At 34.6% G+C, this 17,745-nt stretch overlaps 1 protein-coding gene across 12 annotated transcripts in view; it reads left to right on the top strand.

The window, feature by feature from the left end:
• Window positions 1–17,745, top strand: part of ADGRL3 (adhesion G protein-coupled receptor L3) — a 923,733-nt gene that overhangs the window by 432,963 nt on the left and 473,025 nt on the right. For all 12 annotated transcript variants that reach the window (XM_043906659.1, XM_043906657.1, XM_043906653.1 and 9 more), the window contains one exon: window positions 10,809–11,022. In XM_043906659.1, coding sequence (XP_043762594.1) covers window positions 10,809–11,022 — 214 coding nt within the window. The remainder of the gene's footprint in view (window positions 1–10,808; window positions 11,023–17,745) is intronic.

The following is a 17,745-nucleotide window of genomic DNA, read 5'->3' as shown; positions in this document are numbered from 1 at the left end:
CCCTGCCAGACACAGTAAATGGAATAATAACTTGCATTTCATATTCAGACATTAGGCTTAATTTCACTAAAGAAATGGCAATCCATAAATGTTATATTATTAATAACTAGTGTGATATTGTCCCATCGCCTTATGTATCTCCTGACATAATCCCCCTTCCTTCGTTCTCTGTGTAACATACAAAGAGAGTCATTGCATCTTTTTTCCTTTATGACTTTCTAGTTAACTCCTCTCATTCTTGCCATTTTGGACTAAACCATAGTTTCTTGGTGTACACCAAATGGGGATGATGACGTTGACAAGCTTTATAGTTTGGAGTTTGAAATACAGTGATATATAAGAAAACAAAATGATGCTTTTAAAGCACCTGATATATATTAGCTTACCATCATCATATGGTCTTATAGCTTATTACCATATTTGTTTCATCAATTTCTAGACTTATTTTTTACTCTGTTCTTTTCAAATAATCTATTGGCTAGGGCTTTTAGGATTAATTTAATTAATATGATGTTATTCTTTTTGCTGTAATTTTCCACTACCCTATATGATTTGGAGTATATTCTGAATCTGATTTGAAGACTCTTTCTGACTTGACTACTGTTTAGTTCTTTCTGCCATCTACTGACCCTCTTGTGATATGTCTTCTCTTCCCCACATTTGTTGAGACACAGTTGACATATAATATGTTTGTTTAAGGTATACAATACGCTGATTTCATACACAAGTATTTTGTGAAGTGATTACCATAATAGAGTTAGTTAATACCTTCATCATCTCACATAATTGACATTTATTTTTTTAATGGGAACATTTAAGGTCTCCACTCAGCAAATTTCAAGTATTTAATACAGTTTTGTTAACTGTGCTCACCATGCTCTACATTAGATTTTCAGAATTTATCCATCTGATAACTACGAGAAATGTAAACCCTTTGGTAATATCTCTCCATTTCCTTAACCTCCAGCCCCCAGAGATCACTAATCCATTCTCTGTTTCTATGAGTTTGGCATTTTAGATTCCATATATCAGTTCAGTTAAGTCACTCAGTAGTGTCTGACTCTTTGCGACCACATGGACTGTAGCCAGCAAGACTTTCCTGTCCATCACCAACTCCCATAGCTTACCCAAACTACTGTCCTTTGAGTTGGTGATGCATTCCAACCATCTCATCCTCTGTCATCCCCTTCTCCTCCTGCCTTCAATCTTTCCCAGCATCAGGATTTTTTCCAACCAGTCACTTCTTTACATCAGGTGGCCAAAGTATTGGAGTTTCAGCTTCAGCATCAGTCCCTCCAATGAATATTCAGTACTGATTTCCTTTAGGATTGACTGATTTAATCTCCTTGAAGTCCAAGACTCAAGAGTCTTCTCCAACACCAAAGTTCAAAAGCATCAATTCTTTAGAGCTTTGCTTTCTTTAGGGTCCAACTCTCACATCCATACATGACTACTGGAAAAAACATAGCTTTGATTATATGGACCTTTGTCAGCAAAGTAATGTCTGTACTTTTTAATACACTGTCTAGGTTTGTCATAGCTTTTCTTCCAACGAGCAAACAATTTTTAAATTTCAAGGCTGTAGTCACCATCTGCAGTGATTTTGCAGCCCAAGAAAATAAAGTCTCTCACTGTTTCCATTGTTTCCTCATCTATTTGCCATGAAGTGGTGGGACCGGATGCCATGATCTTTGTTTTTTTAATGTTGAGTTTTAAGCCAGTTTTTTCACTCTTCTCATTCACTTTCTTCAAGAGGCTCCTTAGTTCCTCTTCATTTTCTGTCATAAGAATGGTGTCTTCTGCATATCTGAGGTTATTGATATTTCTCCTGGCAATTTTCATTCCAGCTTGTGCTTCATTCAGGCCAGTATTTCACATGATGTACTCTGCATACAAGTTAAATAAGCAGGGTGACACTATACCACCTTGACATACTCCTTTCCCAGTTTGTAACCAGTCCATTGTTTCATGTCCAGTTCTAACTGTTGCATCTTGACCTGCATACCAATTTCTTGGGAGGCTGATAAGGTGGTCTGGTATTCTCATCTCTTTAAGAATTCAATCACAGGTTGTTGTGATCCACACAGTCAAAGGCTTTGGTGTAGTCAATAAAGCACAAGTAGTTGTTTTTCTGGAACTCTCTTCCTTTTTTTTATGATCCAACAAATGTTGGCAGTTTGATCAATGATTCCTCTGTCCCTTCAAAATCCAACCTGACATCTGGAAGTTCTTGGTTCATGTACTGCTGAAGCCTAACTTGTACATTATTAGCATTACTTTGCTAGCTTGTGAGATGAGTGCAATTATATGGTAGTTTGAACATTCTTTGGCATTGCCTTTCTTTAGGATTGGAATGAAAACTGACCTTTTCCAGTGCTGTGGCCCCTACTGAATTTTCCAAATTTGCTGACATATTGACTGCAGCACTTTCACAGCATAAATCTTTTAGGATTTGAAATAACTTAGCTGGAATTCCATCACCTCCACTAGCTTTGTTCGACCTCTAAGGACCACTTGATTTTGCATTCCAGGATATCTGTCTCTAGGGGAGTGATCGATCACATCATCATGGTTATCTGGGTCATCATGATCTTTTTTTGTATAGTTTTTCTGTGTATCCTTAAGTTGTGTTACACAGTAGTTGACTTTCTCTCGTCTGACTTTCCTTACTTAGCATAATGGCCTCAAGATCCATCAGCATTGCAAATGGTGTGATTTTCTTTTTTCACTTGACTGAATGATATTCCATTGTGTACATATACCACATCTGCTCTGTTCATCCATCCATCATTTTTCACATTATAATACAATTATACTGTTTCCAATTTTTGACTATTGAAAATATGCTGTAATGTACAGGGGGGTACAGGTATCTCCTGACATCATTACTCAGGACATTAAATATATCTTTCTTTGCTCCGAACTTCTGCCTGGAATATTATATTATCTTCTCCTGTGTTCACATATTATTTCATCTTTAAAGGATATCTCAAGTTTGCTTCCTTAAGAAATCTATCTTAAGCACCCAAACATGTTTATTGCTTCATTACTTTGCATTTGTTTCCCATTTTCTTTGTATTTTGAGTTGGTTAAACCTTTCATAGGTTGCCCATTTTCTTATCAACTATAAACTTTCAGAGTGGTGTGGAAACACTCTGGAAGATTCTCATTTCTTTTGCTCTGGACCATCTGTCTGTCTGTTCTCTCCTGCTATGAACTTTTACCCATCAGATCTTGTTGCCATTTTTCTGTAACCTTTGGTTTTAGTAATCATGGATACTGTCTTTTGGCTTTGGAGAATTTGCCACACTCATGTCATTAGGTTTCTCTAGATTGTTTTCCAGTTTTATTCATGAGGAATGAAATTTCTAAGCTGTCAAATTTCACATATCACATTATCCATATTATCTTTATATCAAATTTATCTCTATTATCTATATCTATGTTTATCTACTGAGAGGTCAATATGTAGAAATTTATAATGAGGTATTGACTCACAAAATTATGAAGGCTGAGAAGTCTCATATTTTGCTGGTTTGCAAGATGGCAGCCTGTGAAATGCAATGATGTAGTTCCAATCCATATTTGAAAACCTGAAAATCAGAGAGTCACTGATATAAGTCCTGGCCTGTGTTTGAGGGCCTGAGATCTTGGAGCCCCAGTGTTAGAGGGTGGAAGATACTTATTCCAGTTCATGCAGAGAGAAAATTTATACTTCTGCATTTTTGTTGTATTCATACCCTGAACAGCCCACCTTAAATTTGTGACAGTGATTAGTCTTCAGAATCAAATGCTAAACTTTGTTAATCTTTTCTAGAGAGGCCCTAAAGATACTCTCAGAAATACTGTTGGGGCAGCTACCTGGAGCATCCCTTAGTCCAGTTACATTGACACAAACAATTAACCATCACATGCAAATGTTTGTCATTTTCTTGATTTCGTATGATAGCTCTGAAGGTCTTTTTGCCAGACTTTTGGAATCCCATTCTGTAGAGGACCACTGCTAGGCCTGAGATCATCACCAATGTGGATGGAGAATTTAAACAGTATCCATGTCTTAGGTTTAGTAACACCCAGCAGCAGCCTTGTTGTTCAGTTGCCCAGTCATGTGCAATTCTTTGCGACCCCATCGACTGCAGGATACCAGGCCTCCCTGTCCTTCACCATCTCCCAGAGTTTCCCAAGTTCAAGTCCATTGCATTGGTGATGCCGTCCAGCCATCTTATCCTCTTATGCCCTCTTCTTCTGTCCTCAATCTTTCCCAGCATCTGGGACTTTTCCAATGAGTCGTCTGTTCACAGCCATCTTGTAACTGATAAATATACATTTCAAATTAAATTGGCATATCTTTTAAATTTTCTTTTAAATTGTATAATTTTTTTTAGTAGACTCTTGTTTATCTTGAAATTATAATTTTTAGTCTTAAGAACATTTTGAACAGCCAGGTTGGTGTTTTTGACATTTAGAAAAAGACTGGGATAATTGTGATACGTGAAATTTGACACAGTTTTAGACATTTTATCCCTCATGAATATAATTGGAAGACATGTCGAATATAATTTTATTAAATGTTGAAACTTATAACAAGTAGATATGAATTCATTTATTCAGACACTTGATACATTTTTTAGGCAACCTCCATGTGGATAATTTCACTTAAAGGTCACCGATTTGTATATGTATCTTTAAAAAGAATGATTAATGTTAAAGCTCCGTAATTCAAAAGGATAGCTTTGCATTAATTGTTTCATGATATTACTCTCTTTAGAATACTTTTTCCTGTAATTTCAGAATTGTAAATTTCATGCTTTTTTTTTTTAACCTCAGACCATAATTGCCTTTGGTTATTTCTTTATGGTGTCAGTTTTAATTGTCACTGTTACACTTTATTAAATACTAAAGTATTTAAATTATATGTATTCTTTATTGAAGTAGACTTGTTGAAATTCAGTGTATTGGATGCTTGCTGGTAGTAGATGTACATTTATAGAAAGTAGATAATAGGTTGATATTTCACTGGGTTTCCAATATTATTTTTGCAGCCAAACACTTCAGACTAGATCTTCAGAGCACAGTTTTAAAAAATTGGATAAGTATGTTGGCATGTAAAACACAGAGAAACTATAACATATTTAAGAAAATTATGTCATAGGTTCTGTTGAAACTTAGAATTGGGAATATTTGCTTTTTGGCAGCATTTACGTAATGGAGTATTTTTAGAAGGCATTACTGATAATTTATGGTAGAAACTAACCCACTCCCAGATATGTTAGTATTCTCTATAATTAAGAAATTCCTTTAAAATCATTGGCTTTGACTTATAAATGGTTTAATTTACTTCTTACTTTAAAGGAAAGAGATCTATTTTTTAAAAATTTTATCTTTATTACTGCAAATATCCTTCTAATTTGCATTTTCCTTTCTATGATTAATTTTTCTTAGCAAATTTAATTTTGTTTCATACATGGGATATTATGCTCTCAGGTGGTGTAGGAGAGAATCTGACTGCCAATGCAGGAGATACAAAGATGTGGGATCAATCCCTGGGTTGGGAAAATTCCCTGGAGAAGGAAATGCCAACCTGCTCCAATATTTCTTTTCTGGAAAATTCCATGGACAAGGAAATGGGTAGGCTACAGTTCATGGGATCACAAAGAGTCAGACATGACTGAAGTGACTGAGCATACATGAACTCACACATACTTGATTCATCTGTCCTGAAGCTAAGTGGTAGTGGCAGGTATGTTAGTCCTTTTACTCAAAATCTTCTTAAAGTAGATAAATAGTGCTTTTCTCTATGTTATAGATATCCAGCATCTAATCAATACACTCATCTATGTGTCTTCTCTGGCCACTGATACTTCAACTTCTGCATTTATCCTCTTCTACTCTATGTGTACTCCTCAAGCAATTTTGTGTCATTACCATGATTTTAGCCTATATTCTTTTCTTGAATTCTAGACTCATGAATCCAAATGAGAATTAAACATTCTTGAGTATTATCCTGACACTTAAATTCAACTTGTTTAAAAACTTAATTAATTATGCTAGATTAATACCCTCAACCAACTGATCCCTTGTCTCTTAATCTGTTTAGTCTTTTACCTAATTGCTATCTTTTGTCCTGAAATCCTGTGTCAAGTTCCACTCTCTTCTTTGAGTGTTCCCCTCTATAAAGCTCTGAAGTTACCTTAGCAAGACTCTGACCTCTGTTCTTGAAGCCAGGTGGAAGGAATTAACTCTCCTGTGGTCATAGCTTTTAGCACCCATTTCTGAACCTCATCAACCACTTCCCTGCACCACCACTCACCCCACCTCCACCCTGCCCAGGCAATCTTTAGATTGGTATCTTTAGTTACCCATAACTCACCAATAATTTAAAGTATTTTGAGTCAAATGTCATCAACCCAGCATTATGATAGGAAAGCAACAAGAAGTTTCAAAAGCAGAGTGGCCAAGGTCTCAGAAAATGAAGAATCAGAGTGATTTGTGCTGAAACAAGTGAGCAAAAACTGGGATCTAATTTTCTTGTTGTTTAATCCCTGGTTAGGAGCACTTTTAGTTAAGGATGTTTTTCACATAGAACTTGGGCACTTTCTGAGGTTCTGGTCATTGGTAGCAGAGAAGTTCATTTTCATTTGTGCCCCCTTTGTCCCATGGTCAGTGGGTAGTCCCACTGGTCCCATGGTCAGTGGGTAGTCCCAATGGTCCCAAAGGTCAGTGGGTATCCTATAAAAAGTCTACCAGGTTTCACATTTAGTTTTCCAATTTATTCCGTTAAAGGAATAAATTCCGTCCAAAGGTCAATGGGTAGTATCCTATCAAAAGGTCAGTGGGTAGTCCCACTGGTCCCATGGTCAGTGGATAGTCCCACTGGTCCCAAAGGTCAGTGGGTATCCTATCAAAAATCTACCAGGTTTCACATTTAGTTTTCCAATTTATTCCGTCAAAGTCTGTCTATCACACACATAATAGGTAAACTCTTATTACTACAGGTTAACTCATGGTAAGAAAGTGAGTTGGAGCTCAAGAATATGTCTTTTTTGCCCCATATTATTTTTCTATAGCTGCTTCACAATGCCCAGTGCAATATATCCTGATTAAAAAAATGGTAGATGATTTCACTGGCTAAATGCAGTGAATATACTATGCGTTGGAAATATACTATGACATGGAAACTGTCATATTATTTTTCTGTAGTAACCAAAGTCTCTCCATTGTTATCATGATAACTGAATGAAAAGCAAGACAAAATGATGAAAAAAAAAAACTTTTAACTTAAGCATTTTATTTTTACCTTTGAATTGCTTGCTGATTAAAGCATTTAGCAACATAATTAGAGGTAATTTAAGTAGGTAATCAGATAATGTTATAAAATAGTTTCCAGTGATACATTCCTTTAAACAAAGCATCTGCATTTAGGAATGTAATTTATCACTGAGTTATTGATACAAATTCAATTACATGTTAAAAAGAAGAAAGAATTCACAAATCAACCCTGGTACCCTGTAAAAATGTCCGTATCTATAACTTTTGAATAGTTCTTATAGGATCCAAAGAGATACATGGGAAATTGGCCCTGCGTATTTTAGCTCTCTTTGCCATTTTGTAGTGTCTGGTTCTAAATCATATTTTGACAGTTAAGACTCAGATAAAGCTATGTCTGTGTGTGTGCATGTTTTAATAAAATTGACTGATGAGTTTAATCAGTCAAATTGTTCACTTAGACAAATGCTTTGACTGTATGATTTGCTTATTTGTTTTTCTTTCTTTATTAAATTAACTTGTTTTAAACAATTTGATTTAATTGGTTAGGTTAACAAAACATAGCAAGATCAACTCTATGTTTGAAAGCAGTTTTGATGTGATTTTTTTAAATAGTTATACCAAAGTTAAGACAAAAAATTGTCCCTTAGCAAATGCTCAAGGGTTTACTGTAAAATATTCTGAAAAATTCAGATTTCAAGAATGTTTTGTAAATAAACAAGCAAAAAATTGTCTATTATTTTATTTTAACTGATCAAAGTTATGAAACTAGATTCCAAAATTGGAGCATGTTTATTTTTCAATGATTTTATTATTTAAAATATTATATACATTAATGAAAATGTCTTTTTCCTTGAAAGAATCTCAGTATTAAAAAGAACTTCAGGTTTAAAAATAGGTGTCTAATTTCTAAATTTTATATATATATATACATATATATATAATATTAGGTACCATAGAAATGCACATTTTAAAAATTCAGTGTCTGTTGTGAGACTACTCTGTCAAATATTGACTCAAAATCAAACTTTAAAAATAATGTTTCCTCCAATCTCTATGTTCATTCTCTTTCGATAGTGCTGTGGCTGTGCTAGATTCGTGTGTGTGTGTGTGTTTCCTGTGTGTATCTGTCTCTGTGTTTAAAGGTGATGGAGAACAGAACAAGAAAGAAGCTGAATGAAAAGAATGGAGTTAACTGTACAGTGTGGCTTGAGTGACTTACTCGGAGGTTATGCCTGGGGTCTTTGGGGGGTGTTTATGGTTTTTCCAAAGTAGTATTGAAATGAGATAAAAACTAATGTCAGTTTCTTTAGATATAAGTTGTGGTTTCATAAAACAAATCAGTATTTTCTCTAAGTTTCAAGTGAAAATGTTTATAGTAATAAAATCTCATTTCCCCATTACAGCTCTTTTTACACTTTCTTGTTTCTCTCCTCTCTTCTTTGCTTCTCAGGTTTCATACTTCATGTTAAAGCATAAGAAAAGTTGAATGTATTTCTTTAAATACATTTTTATGTATGTACACACTGAGTTAATCAATCGTCAATTAAAAGTTAATGCTATCATGTGTTTATCTCTATAATTAATTCTCTTACGTGGATATCAACTTAATAATTGGTTGGTAAACACTTAATTTTGGAATTTCAGTCATGTGCCTTTAAAAAAAGACTTGTTGAGTTATTCCAATTAAACATTTGACTGTCTTGCAATAATGTACTGATTATGTTCACAGTCTTGGATTATGAAACTGTTAAATCTGAAATGAAAAGATAGACGGTTTGCTGTATGAAAATGAAATATATATGCACAGCATATATCTGAAACCAAACAGCAAACAAGAAAAACACAAAGAACAAAATTTCAATTTTCTTGCTATGCAAAAACTTTAACAATTACAAACTATATATGTGAGCAAGTAGTTCACAAATGAAATACATGTGGAGGATCAATAAGCATATGACAATATATTTCATTGTATAAATAAAATGGTGAAAATTAAAATACAGATGATTGTTATATCATTATTTATCACTGGCAAATTATGAAAGAATTGGTAATCTGTAGTTTTAAAGAAGAAAGTACTGCTGATAAAAGTGTGCATTTATATTAAGCTTTTTGGACATTTAGTAGGTGATATTTTTCAAACTTCATATATATTTACCCCCTATAAATTTTATTTATAGACATATGCCATAAAATATATTTAGATAATTATATTTTTTCTAAAGTATCACAGCCAAGTACACAGGTTTGTACTTCTTTACAATATTATGACACAAAAACACTGGGACATTTCTAAGTACCTGTCAGCATAAGACCAATTAAATAACATTTTATGTGTATACATATATGTAATGCAGGTGTTAAAAATGTGAGATTCAACTATAAATGATAAGATTTCCACCATATATTGTTAAATTAATAAGTAAAATAAATCAGTGTATCAAGCAATATGTTTAGTGTGATACTACCTGATTGAAAGTTACTTAAGTAAAATTTAAAAAGGGAAGGGAAGAAAAATACAATGTTTTTTTCTGTAGACAATTTTGATAAGAAGGTCACCACATTGTTAACTTGTTACCTCCTGACACTGAAAGATAGATGCAGCAAGGGACCTGAATGAATTGTAATTTGTGTCCTTATAAATCTCTATCTTCTAAAAGAACATTCACTATTTCTATCATTAACTCAAAAAGTATACTGATTTATTTTAATTATTTCTTGAAACAATAAAACAATTTTAAAATTGAAATAGATTGCCTTTTTAAGTAAGTATATATAAGTTCAAGAACAGTACTTTTTTGGAGAGGGGTAATGGTTTCCATAGAAAAATGAAACAAATACAGTATTCCTGAGGTTAATTTGATTTTTGATACTCTTGTGTTACAAGTTGGATGATATTTCTGTATAGTCTTTAGCTCATCTACCAGCCAGTGCTTTAGAAAATCCAGAGTGTTTTGTTTCCATTTATAAGGGGAAAAAACAAACAAACTGTAAGACTAGGTTTTTAAGAAATAATTGTTATAATTAGATTTTTTAAATTTAATTTTATTTTTTAACATCAAAGGCATTTTGTATTGGAGTATAGCTGATTAACAATGTTATGATAGTTTCAGGGGAACAGTGAAGGGACTAATCCATACATATTCATGTATCCTTTCTATCCCAAATCTCCTTCCCATCCAGGCTGGCACATTACACTGAGCAGAGTTCCGTGTGCTATACAAAAGGTTCTTGTTGGTTATCCATTTTAAATATAGCAATGTGTAGATTTGCTTCTCAAAGTGCTTCACTGTGCCTTCCACTGGCAACCATGAGTTCACTTTCTAAGTCTGTGAGTCTCTTTCTGTTTTGCGAGTAAGTTCATTTGTATAATTAGATTTTTTAAAATCCTGTCAAGTTCCTGAAGTGAAATGCTCCATTTTTAGTTCAATTTATGAATTGGAATTGCTTTATTCCTTGGTATTAGTAGACCAAAACCACATATTTTTCCTTTGTACGTAACAGAGATGTTTTATTTTTCTTCCTCCTCCTTTTGGTAGCTTTCAGCCGTGCCCCCATCCCGATGGCTGTGGTTCGCAGAGAGCTCTCCTGTGAGAGCTACCCCATTGAGCTCCGCTGTCCGGGAACAGATGTCATCATGATTGAAAGTGCCAACTATGGGAGGACCGATGACAAAATTTGTGACTCTGACCCTGCTCAGATGGAGAATATACGATGCTATCTACCTGATGCCTATAAGATTATGTCTCAAAGGTATGATATTTCTAATATTCTTTCTGCCTTTAGTGTAGACTCTCAACCTGCATCTGTGTGATGTATTACGCATAGGTAAGAACATAAAATTTTGTACTTTAGAATACTTTACAATGCCTTTTCAATATCAAACTGTTCCCTGTATCACTAAAATGCTAGTGGAAGAAATTGCAAATGGCACCTGGAAAATATTAAAATGTATTAGATTATTTATTTTTTCATGTGTTCTCTTCTGCATCCTCTAGACCTAGATACATTAGTTGAGAAATCAAATTAACTTTTCAGTTTTCAAAAACAGAATTATGTCATTTTCTCCAGAAATTACAGAAAAAAATATGTTACTGCTAATGCTTTTCCATTGGTGTGGGGAAAAGCAAGTAAAATTTAGATTCATGGGCAATTTTATAAAAAATATGGTAAAGAATATTGATTAATGATTATTTGACCTTGGAAAGCAATTTTAAAAGTTTTCCTTAGATATCTAGCATATGAATTAATTCTTTTAATATGTTTAAACTATCTGAATTATTATAATATTAAAATAAATATAAATTAAAATACCATGCAATATCATTGGATAAGTAAAAGAAAATCTTCAATTATAAAGAGACTGGTTTATTCAAATTTGTAGTTTAGAAAGTTTATATTAAAATTTCTTAATGTTGTTATTCAGTCATTCAGTCGTATCTGATTCTTTGCAACTCCATGGACTGCAGGCTTCCCTGTCCTTCACTGTCTTCCTGAGTTTGCCCAAACTCACATCCATTGAGTTGATGATGCCATCCAACCATCTCATTCTCTGTTGCCCCCTTCTCCTGCCCTCAATCTCTCTCAGCATCAGAGTGTTTTCCAATGAGTTGGCTCTTCACAACAGGTGGTCAAAGTATTTCTTAATAAATTAGTTAAATACTAAATATCATTCATATATTTGTTCACTATTATGATTTGTCAGAAATCAGTAACAAAGTGATTTATCTTTGACAAGCCTTCATCCTGTCTACGTACTCACAAAGTAATTTTTCTAAAAACTTAATAAACAATTTAGTGAATTTGTTTTTAATTCGAATTTCTATTCAGGCATTTCTTTTGTTTAAGGATTTCTTAAAATATGGAGGAAGTCATACCATATGTAAAAATAAATTGAATTATAATTGCACAAACAGTGATTTTCAGGATTGTCTTTCCTGTACTTATAAAAGCTTGCTTTATTTTTAACCTTCTTGATACTTAAAATTCAGATACATAAGTCTATAGTTTTATAAATTTCTGTTGTGCAAATTATTCAGAGAAATTATAACATGCCAGGATTTTGATGATAGAGCATCTGGGGTATAATGGAAGGATAGTTAATGGTCTCTGGGCAAATCTGAGGGCTTATTTGTCTGTTTCTAAAATGCTGGCTCATGGTAAGGTGTGTGTTAATGGGAAATAAGATTTTAAAATTAGGAATTCCATTTGAGACAAGTTTGGTGATTAGAAATCTAATCATTTTGTTGCATATAAGTGTTAATATCATCTTTCAAGAGCAGTTTTTCTACAAGTAGTATGGAACTGGCACCATAACTAAGTTTGTATTTTATTTGTTTTGGTTAGAAAACCAAACATAGGATTTTTCAGAATCCTTTTTGGGAGTGGGTTGAGGAGGAATTTCTGCTTTTCTGTGATTACGTTTTTATTTAAAATGTAGAGAAGCATTAACTTCTGTAGCTCTTTGATCTCTATATGATTTTTCACACACACAAAAAATTGTCTTAATCCTTTCATTGATATTATTAATGGCTCCCAAAATAAGCCCTTAATCATATAATTATTGCAAAAAAAGACTGTTACAATGGATTCTCTGTAGCTACTGAATTAAATGGGATGCATCTGTAAAGTTACAAATCTGCATATAAAATTGCTTTAAGCACCCTGAGTAAATCATTTATAGAAGCCCTGATGGGGGGCTCTCAAATAAGAATTGTCAGTTAACTATAATAGCTGTGGTTAATTCTCCATGGAAGCAAGATTCTTGCTTGTATTTGAACTATTAAATGTACTATATTTAAACCTGTCCAAAATAAGTGGAGAGAAGAAATCTGGTTCCATTTTGTAAGTTCCCAATATATGGGATGATCACGTCCACTTAAGCTCCTTCATAATGAACTCTCACAGTCATGCCAATGCTAGCATGTTAAATAATGCTCATAATTACTAAGTAACATATTAATTATGATGTTGACAGTTTAAATAATATGTTTGAATTAAAACCATAATAGAAAGCATCTTTTTAAAAGGTATTTTAGGTTAATTATTGTGTTTCCTTTTATTTAAACTTCTAGAAGGACATTTTATCAGAGTCTACAGTTTTTAAGCATGTCTCTAATGGGTAAATTATTATTGAAGTCAAAAAATATTTATGTATCTTTGCATAACCTTGTTAAAAAAGGCTTCATAACTTCAACCTCATAAATTAGACAGATGTCACAGACAAGGACAGGCATGACATGTTATTCCTGTGGATGTTTGAATACACATTGAATGAATGCATAAATAAATTGTATGCTAATATGTGCATTTGGTGTGAAAAACTGGGGACTTGAATCAAAAAGGGTATGACACATGATTTCTACTTTTTTTTTTCCCCTAGTAGAACCATAGAATCTGCTCTAGAGAGTTCAGTTTCCTCACTGCCTTTCAGATTAAGCATGGTGTTCTCAACTCCAAGTGTGTTTTCATACCATTCTTCCCCCAATTTCTCTGAGTATTTTGTGCCTTCTTTTTTTCATTATATTGCCAGAAGACTTGTTAAAATATCAGAACACATTTACTTTCCCTTCTCAGAACTTCTCATGCTGCCCCTCACCTACTATCATCTACATCCATTTGTTTTGCATCTAAATAATAGATGCGTATTACCATATTTTAGATCATTTCCTTGTCTAAAGTAAACTGTAGGCTTCTAGAGTGCATACTTGCTCTTGATTTTACCTAAAAGTAAATTTTGAATGTACTAATCAAATATATGTATATATTTCAAGTCAAGTCAAATACATATATCTTCAGTTCAGTTCAGTCGCTCAATCATGTCCAACTCTTTGCGACCCCATGAACTGCAGCACGCCAGGCCTCCCTGTCGATCACCAACTTCCAAAGTCCACCCATACCCATGTCCATTGAGTTGGTGATGCCATCCAACCATCTCATCCTCTGTCATTCCCTTCTCCTTCTACCCTCAATCCAAATATATGAATTAATGAAGAAATACATATGCTATTCAATTTTGTCATGCCAATTAAAAGCTTTCTTAAATTTATTAGCTGATTCATTTTTGTTTATTTTCATTTTATGTTTATACAGTTGATACAGAAATCCAAAGATTTATACAGAAATCCAAAGATTTCCCACATGGTTAGAATGAACTCTGAACTTCTCATCATAGTATACAGGGTCCTACCCACACATTTTTTGATTTAGCCTCCAGTCTTCTCATTAGTTCTTTGTTTCAGTAATTGTTAAGGATATATTTTTTTTCTCATCTTTCATAACTCTCTTTATATTTCATAAGCTAAAATTTTATTTTAAATTTTTATAACTTTATATTTCATAACTCTGTCTTTGTATTTTACATATAAAATACACTGTCACATAAAAAAATAAAATAAAATATAATACATATAACTTTTGAATCTAAATGAACATGACTGGCAACTAATACCTGCAGGACTTTTATATCTTGAATGCAGCTGTTATGTTATCACCAGCTATTAATGGAAATACTTGTGTTAATCTACGAATATCCAAAAGTTCATGACATGTAGTTCACTGTGAGAGTTAGTCTGGAGTTTGGTGGATAAATACATCAGTCATGATTGTAATTCATAAAACTATGTATTTTTGTTCAATAAAAACTAAATCGCTATATCATTTGTTCAGTAATTTATTTTTATCTCATTTACATTAATTGAAGAGTTCAAAACAGGAAGTGCTCTTTTACCTACAGGATATCAGGGAGCATTCAGCTGAAGCCAAAGTGTTAGACTGGTCTTTGAAGGATTGCAACATTAGTGTAACTGGAAGAGACCAAAGTGATGTTAGATATAGAAGTGGGTGAATAATGAAAAGAACATGGGGAGCTGCTTCTACTCAGTAAACATTCACCCATCCTTTTCTGTCAGGACTTATTATTGATGTCTGCTGTGCACAACTTAATCTCTCTAGATCCTCTTCCCAATGTGCCTGAGGCCAGCATCTCACCACCAACTATTCCTGTAGATTCAACATAAATGCTCTTAGGAAAGCTTTGACGATTCAAAAATAAACTAGCTTGGATGCTATTCCCTTGTTAATAAAGCTGCTGTAGAGTCCATCTTATAAACTAAACACACACACAAAAAATAAATAAATAAACACAAATTGCATGTAAATGTGGGAAGTTTGAAAATCATATTTTATGATGTCCTCAGCCAGCTTTTGACAGGTATTTTAAGTATCTGGTATAATAGCCTTACGTTACATACACTTGCCCATAATTTTAAAGTTGAAAAGGAAATTTGAATGAGCATGTATATACTAATGGGTTTCCCTGATGGCTCAGCTGGTAAAGAATCCTACTGCAATGTGGGAGACCTGGATTCAGGAGACCTGGGTTCAATCCCTGGGTTGGGAAGATCCCCTGGAGAAGGGAATGGCTACCCACTGCAGTATTCTGGCCTGGAGAATTCCATGGACTATGTAGTCCATGAGGTCACAAAGAGTCAGGCACGACTGAGCGACTTTCACAGGATGTATATGAATATGTATATGAGGGATTCCCTCATAGCTCAGTTGGTCAAGAATACTCCTGCAATGCAGGAGACCCCAGTTCAATTCCTGGGTCAGGAAGATCCACTGGAGAAGGGATAGGCTACCCACTCCAGTAGTCTTGGACTTCCCTTGTAACTCAGCTGTTAAAGAATCTGCCTGCAATGTGGGAGACCTGGGTTTGATCCCTGGGTTGGGAAGATCCCCTGGAGAAGGGAAAGGCTACCTACTTCAGTATTCTGGCCTGGAGAATTCCATGGATTGTATAATCCATGGGGTCCAAAGAGTCGACACGACTGAGCGACTTTCAGTTTCACTGTGTATATGAAATACTGTGATTTATTGCAGTATAACATACGTACTAATAATTGCACACTGCTGTTGTTTAGTCGCTAAGTCATGTTGGATTCTTTGTGACCTCATGGACTGCAGCACACAAGGCTTCCCTGTTCTTCACTGTCTCCCGGAGTTTCCTTAAACTCATGTCCATTGAGTTGGTGATGGCATCCATCAATCTAACCCTCTACTACCCCCGTTTCCTCCTGCCCTGAATCTTTCCTAGCATCAGGGTCTTTTCCAATGAGTTGGCACTTTGCATCAGGTGGCTGAAGTATTGGAGTTTCAGCTTCAGCCTCAGCCCGTCCAATGAATAGTCAGGGTTGATTTCCTTAGGATTTTCTGGTTTGATCTCCTTGCTCCAAGGGAGTCTTGAGAATCTTTTCCACCAACACAATTTGAAAGCATCAATTGTTTGGCACACAGCCTTCTTTATGGTCCAATTCTCACGTCTGTACATGACTACTAGAAAAAAACATGGTTTTGACTAGACAGATCTTTGTCTCCAAGGTGATGTCTCTGTTTTTTAATATGCTGTGTAGGTTGGTCGTAGCCTTTCTTCCAAGGAGCAAGTGTCTTTTAGTTTCATGGCTGCAGTCACCATCCACAGTGATTTTGAAGCCCAAGAAAATGAAATCTGCCACTATTTCCATTGTTTCCCCATCTATTTGCCATGCAGTGATGGGACCAGTTGCCACTGTCTTAGTTTTTTGAATGTTGAGTTTAAGCCAGCTTTTTCACTCTTCTCTTTCACCTTCATCAAGAGGCTCTTTAGTTCCTCTTCAGTTTCTAGCATTAAGTTGGTATCATCTGCATATATGAGGTTTTTGATATTTCTCCCAGCAGTCTTGATTCTAGATTGTGATTCATCCAACCTGACATTTCACATGAGGTACTCTGCGTATAAGTTAAATAAGCAGGGTGACAGCATGCAACATTAATGTACTCTTTTCCAATTTGGAGCCAGTTCATTATTCCATGTCTGGTTCTAACTGTTGCTTCTTGACCTGCATACAGTTTTTGCAGGAGGCAGGTAAGCTGGTTAGTATTCCCATCTTTTTAAGAATTTTCCAATTCATTATGATCCACCCAGTCAAAGATATTAAGATAGTCAATGAGGCAGAAGTAGATTTTTTTTAAAAAATGTTCTTGCCTTTTCTGTGATCCAGTGGATGTTGACAATTTGATCTCTGGTTCCTCTGCCTTTTCTAAATCCAACTTTAACATCTGGAAATTCCCAGGTTCACATACTGTTGAAGCCTAGCTTGAAGGTTTTGAGTGCTACCTTGCTAGCATGTGAAATGAGTGCCATTGTACAGTAGTTTGAACATTCTTTGGCATTTCCTTCTTTGCGATTGGAATGAAAACTGACCTTTTCCAGTCCTGTGGCCACTGCTGAGTTTTCCAAATTTGCTGGAATATTGAGTGCAACACTTTAAGCACAGCATCTTTTAGGATTTGAAATAGCTCAGCTAGAATTCCATCACCTGCACTAGCTTTGTTTGTAGTAATACTTCCTAAGACCCACTTGTTTTACACTCCAGGATGTCTGCCTCTAGGTGAGTGACCACACCATTGAGGTTATCTGGATCATTAAGACCTTTT

This window comes from Cervus elaphus, chromosome 6 (genome assembly GCF_910594005.1).
Source record: "Cervus elaphus chromosome 6, mCerEla1.1, whole genome shotgun sequence".
NCBI classification, from domain to species: Eukaryota; Metazoa; Chordata; class Mammalia; order Artiodactyla; family Cervidae; genus Cervus; species Cervus elaphus.
This window is presented reverse-complemented; position numbering and strand designations above follow the sequence as displayed.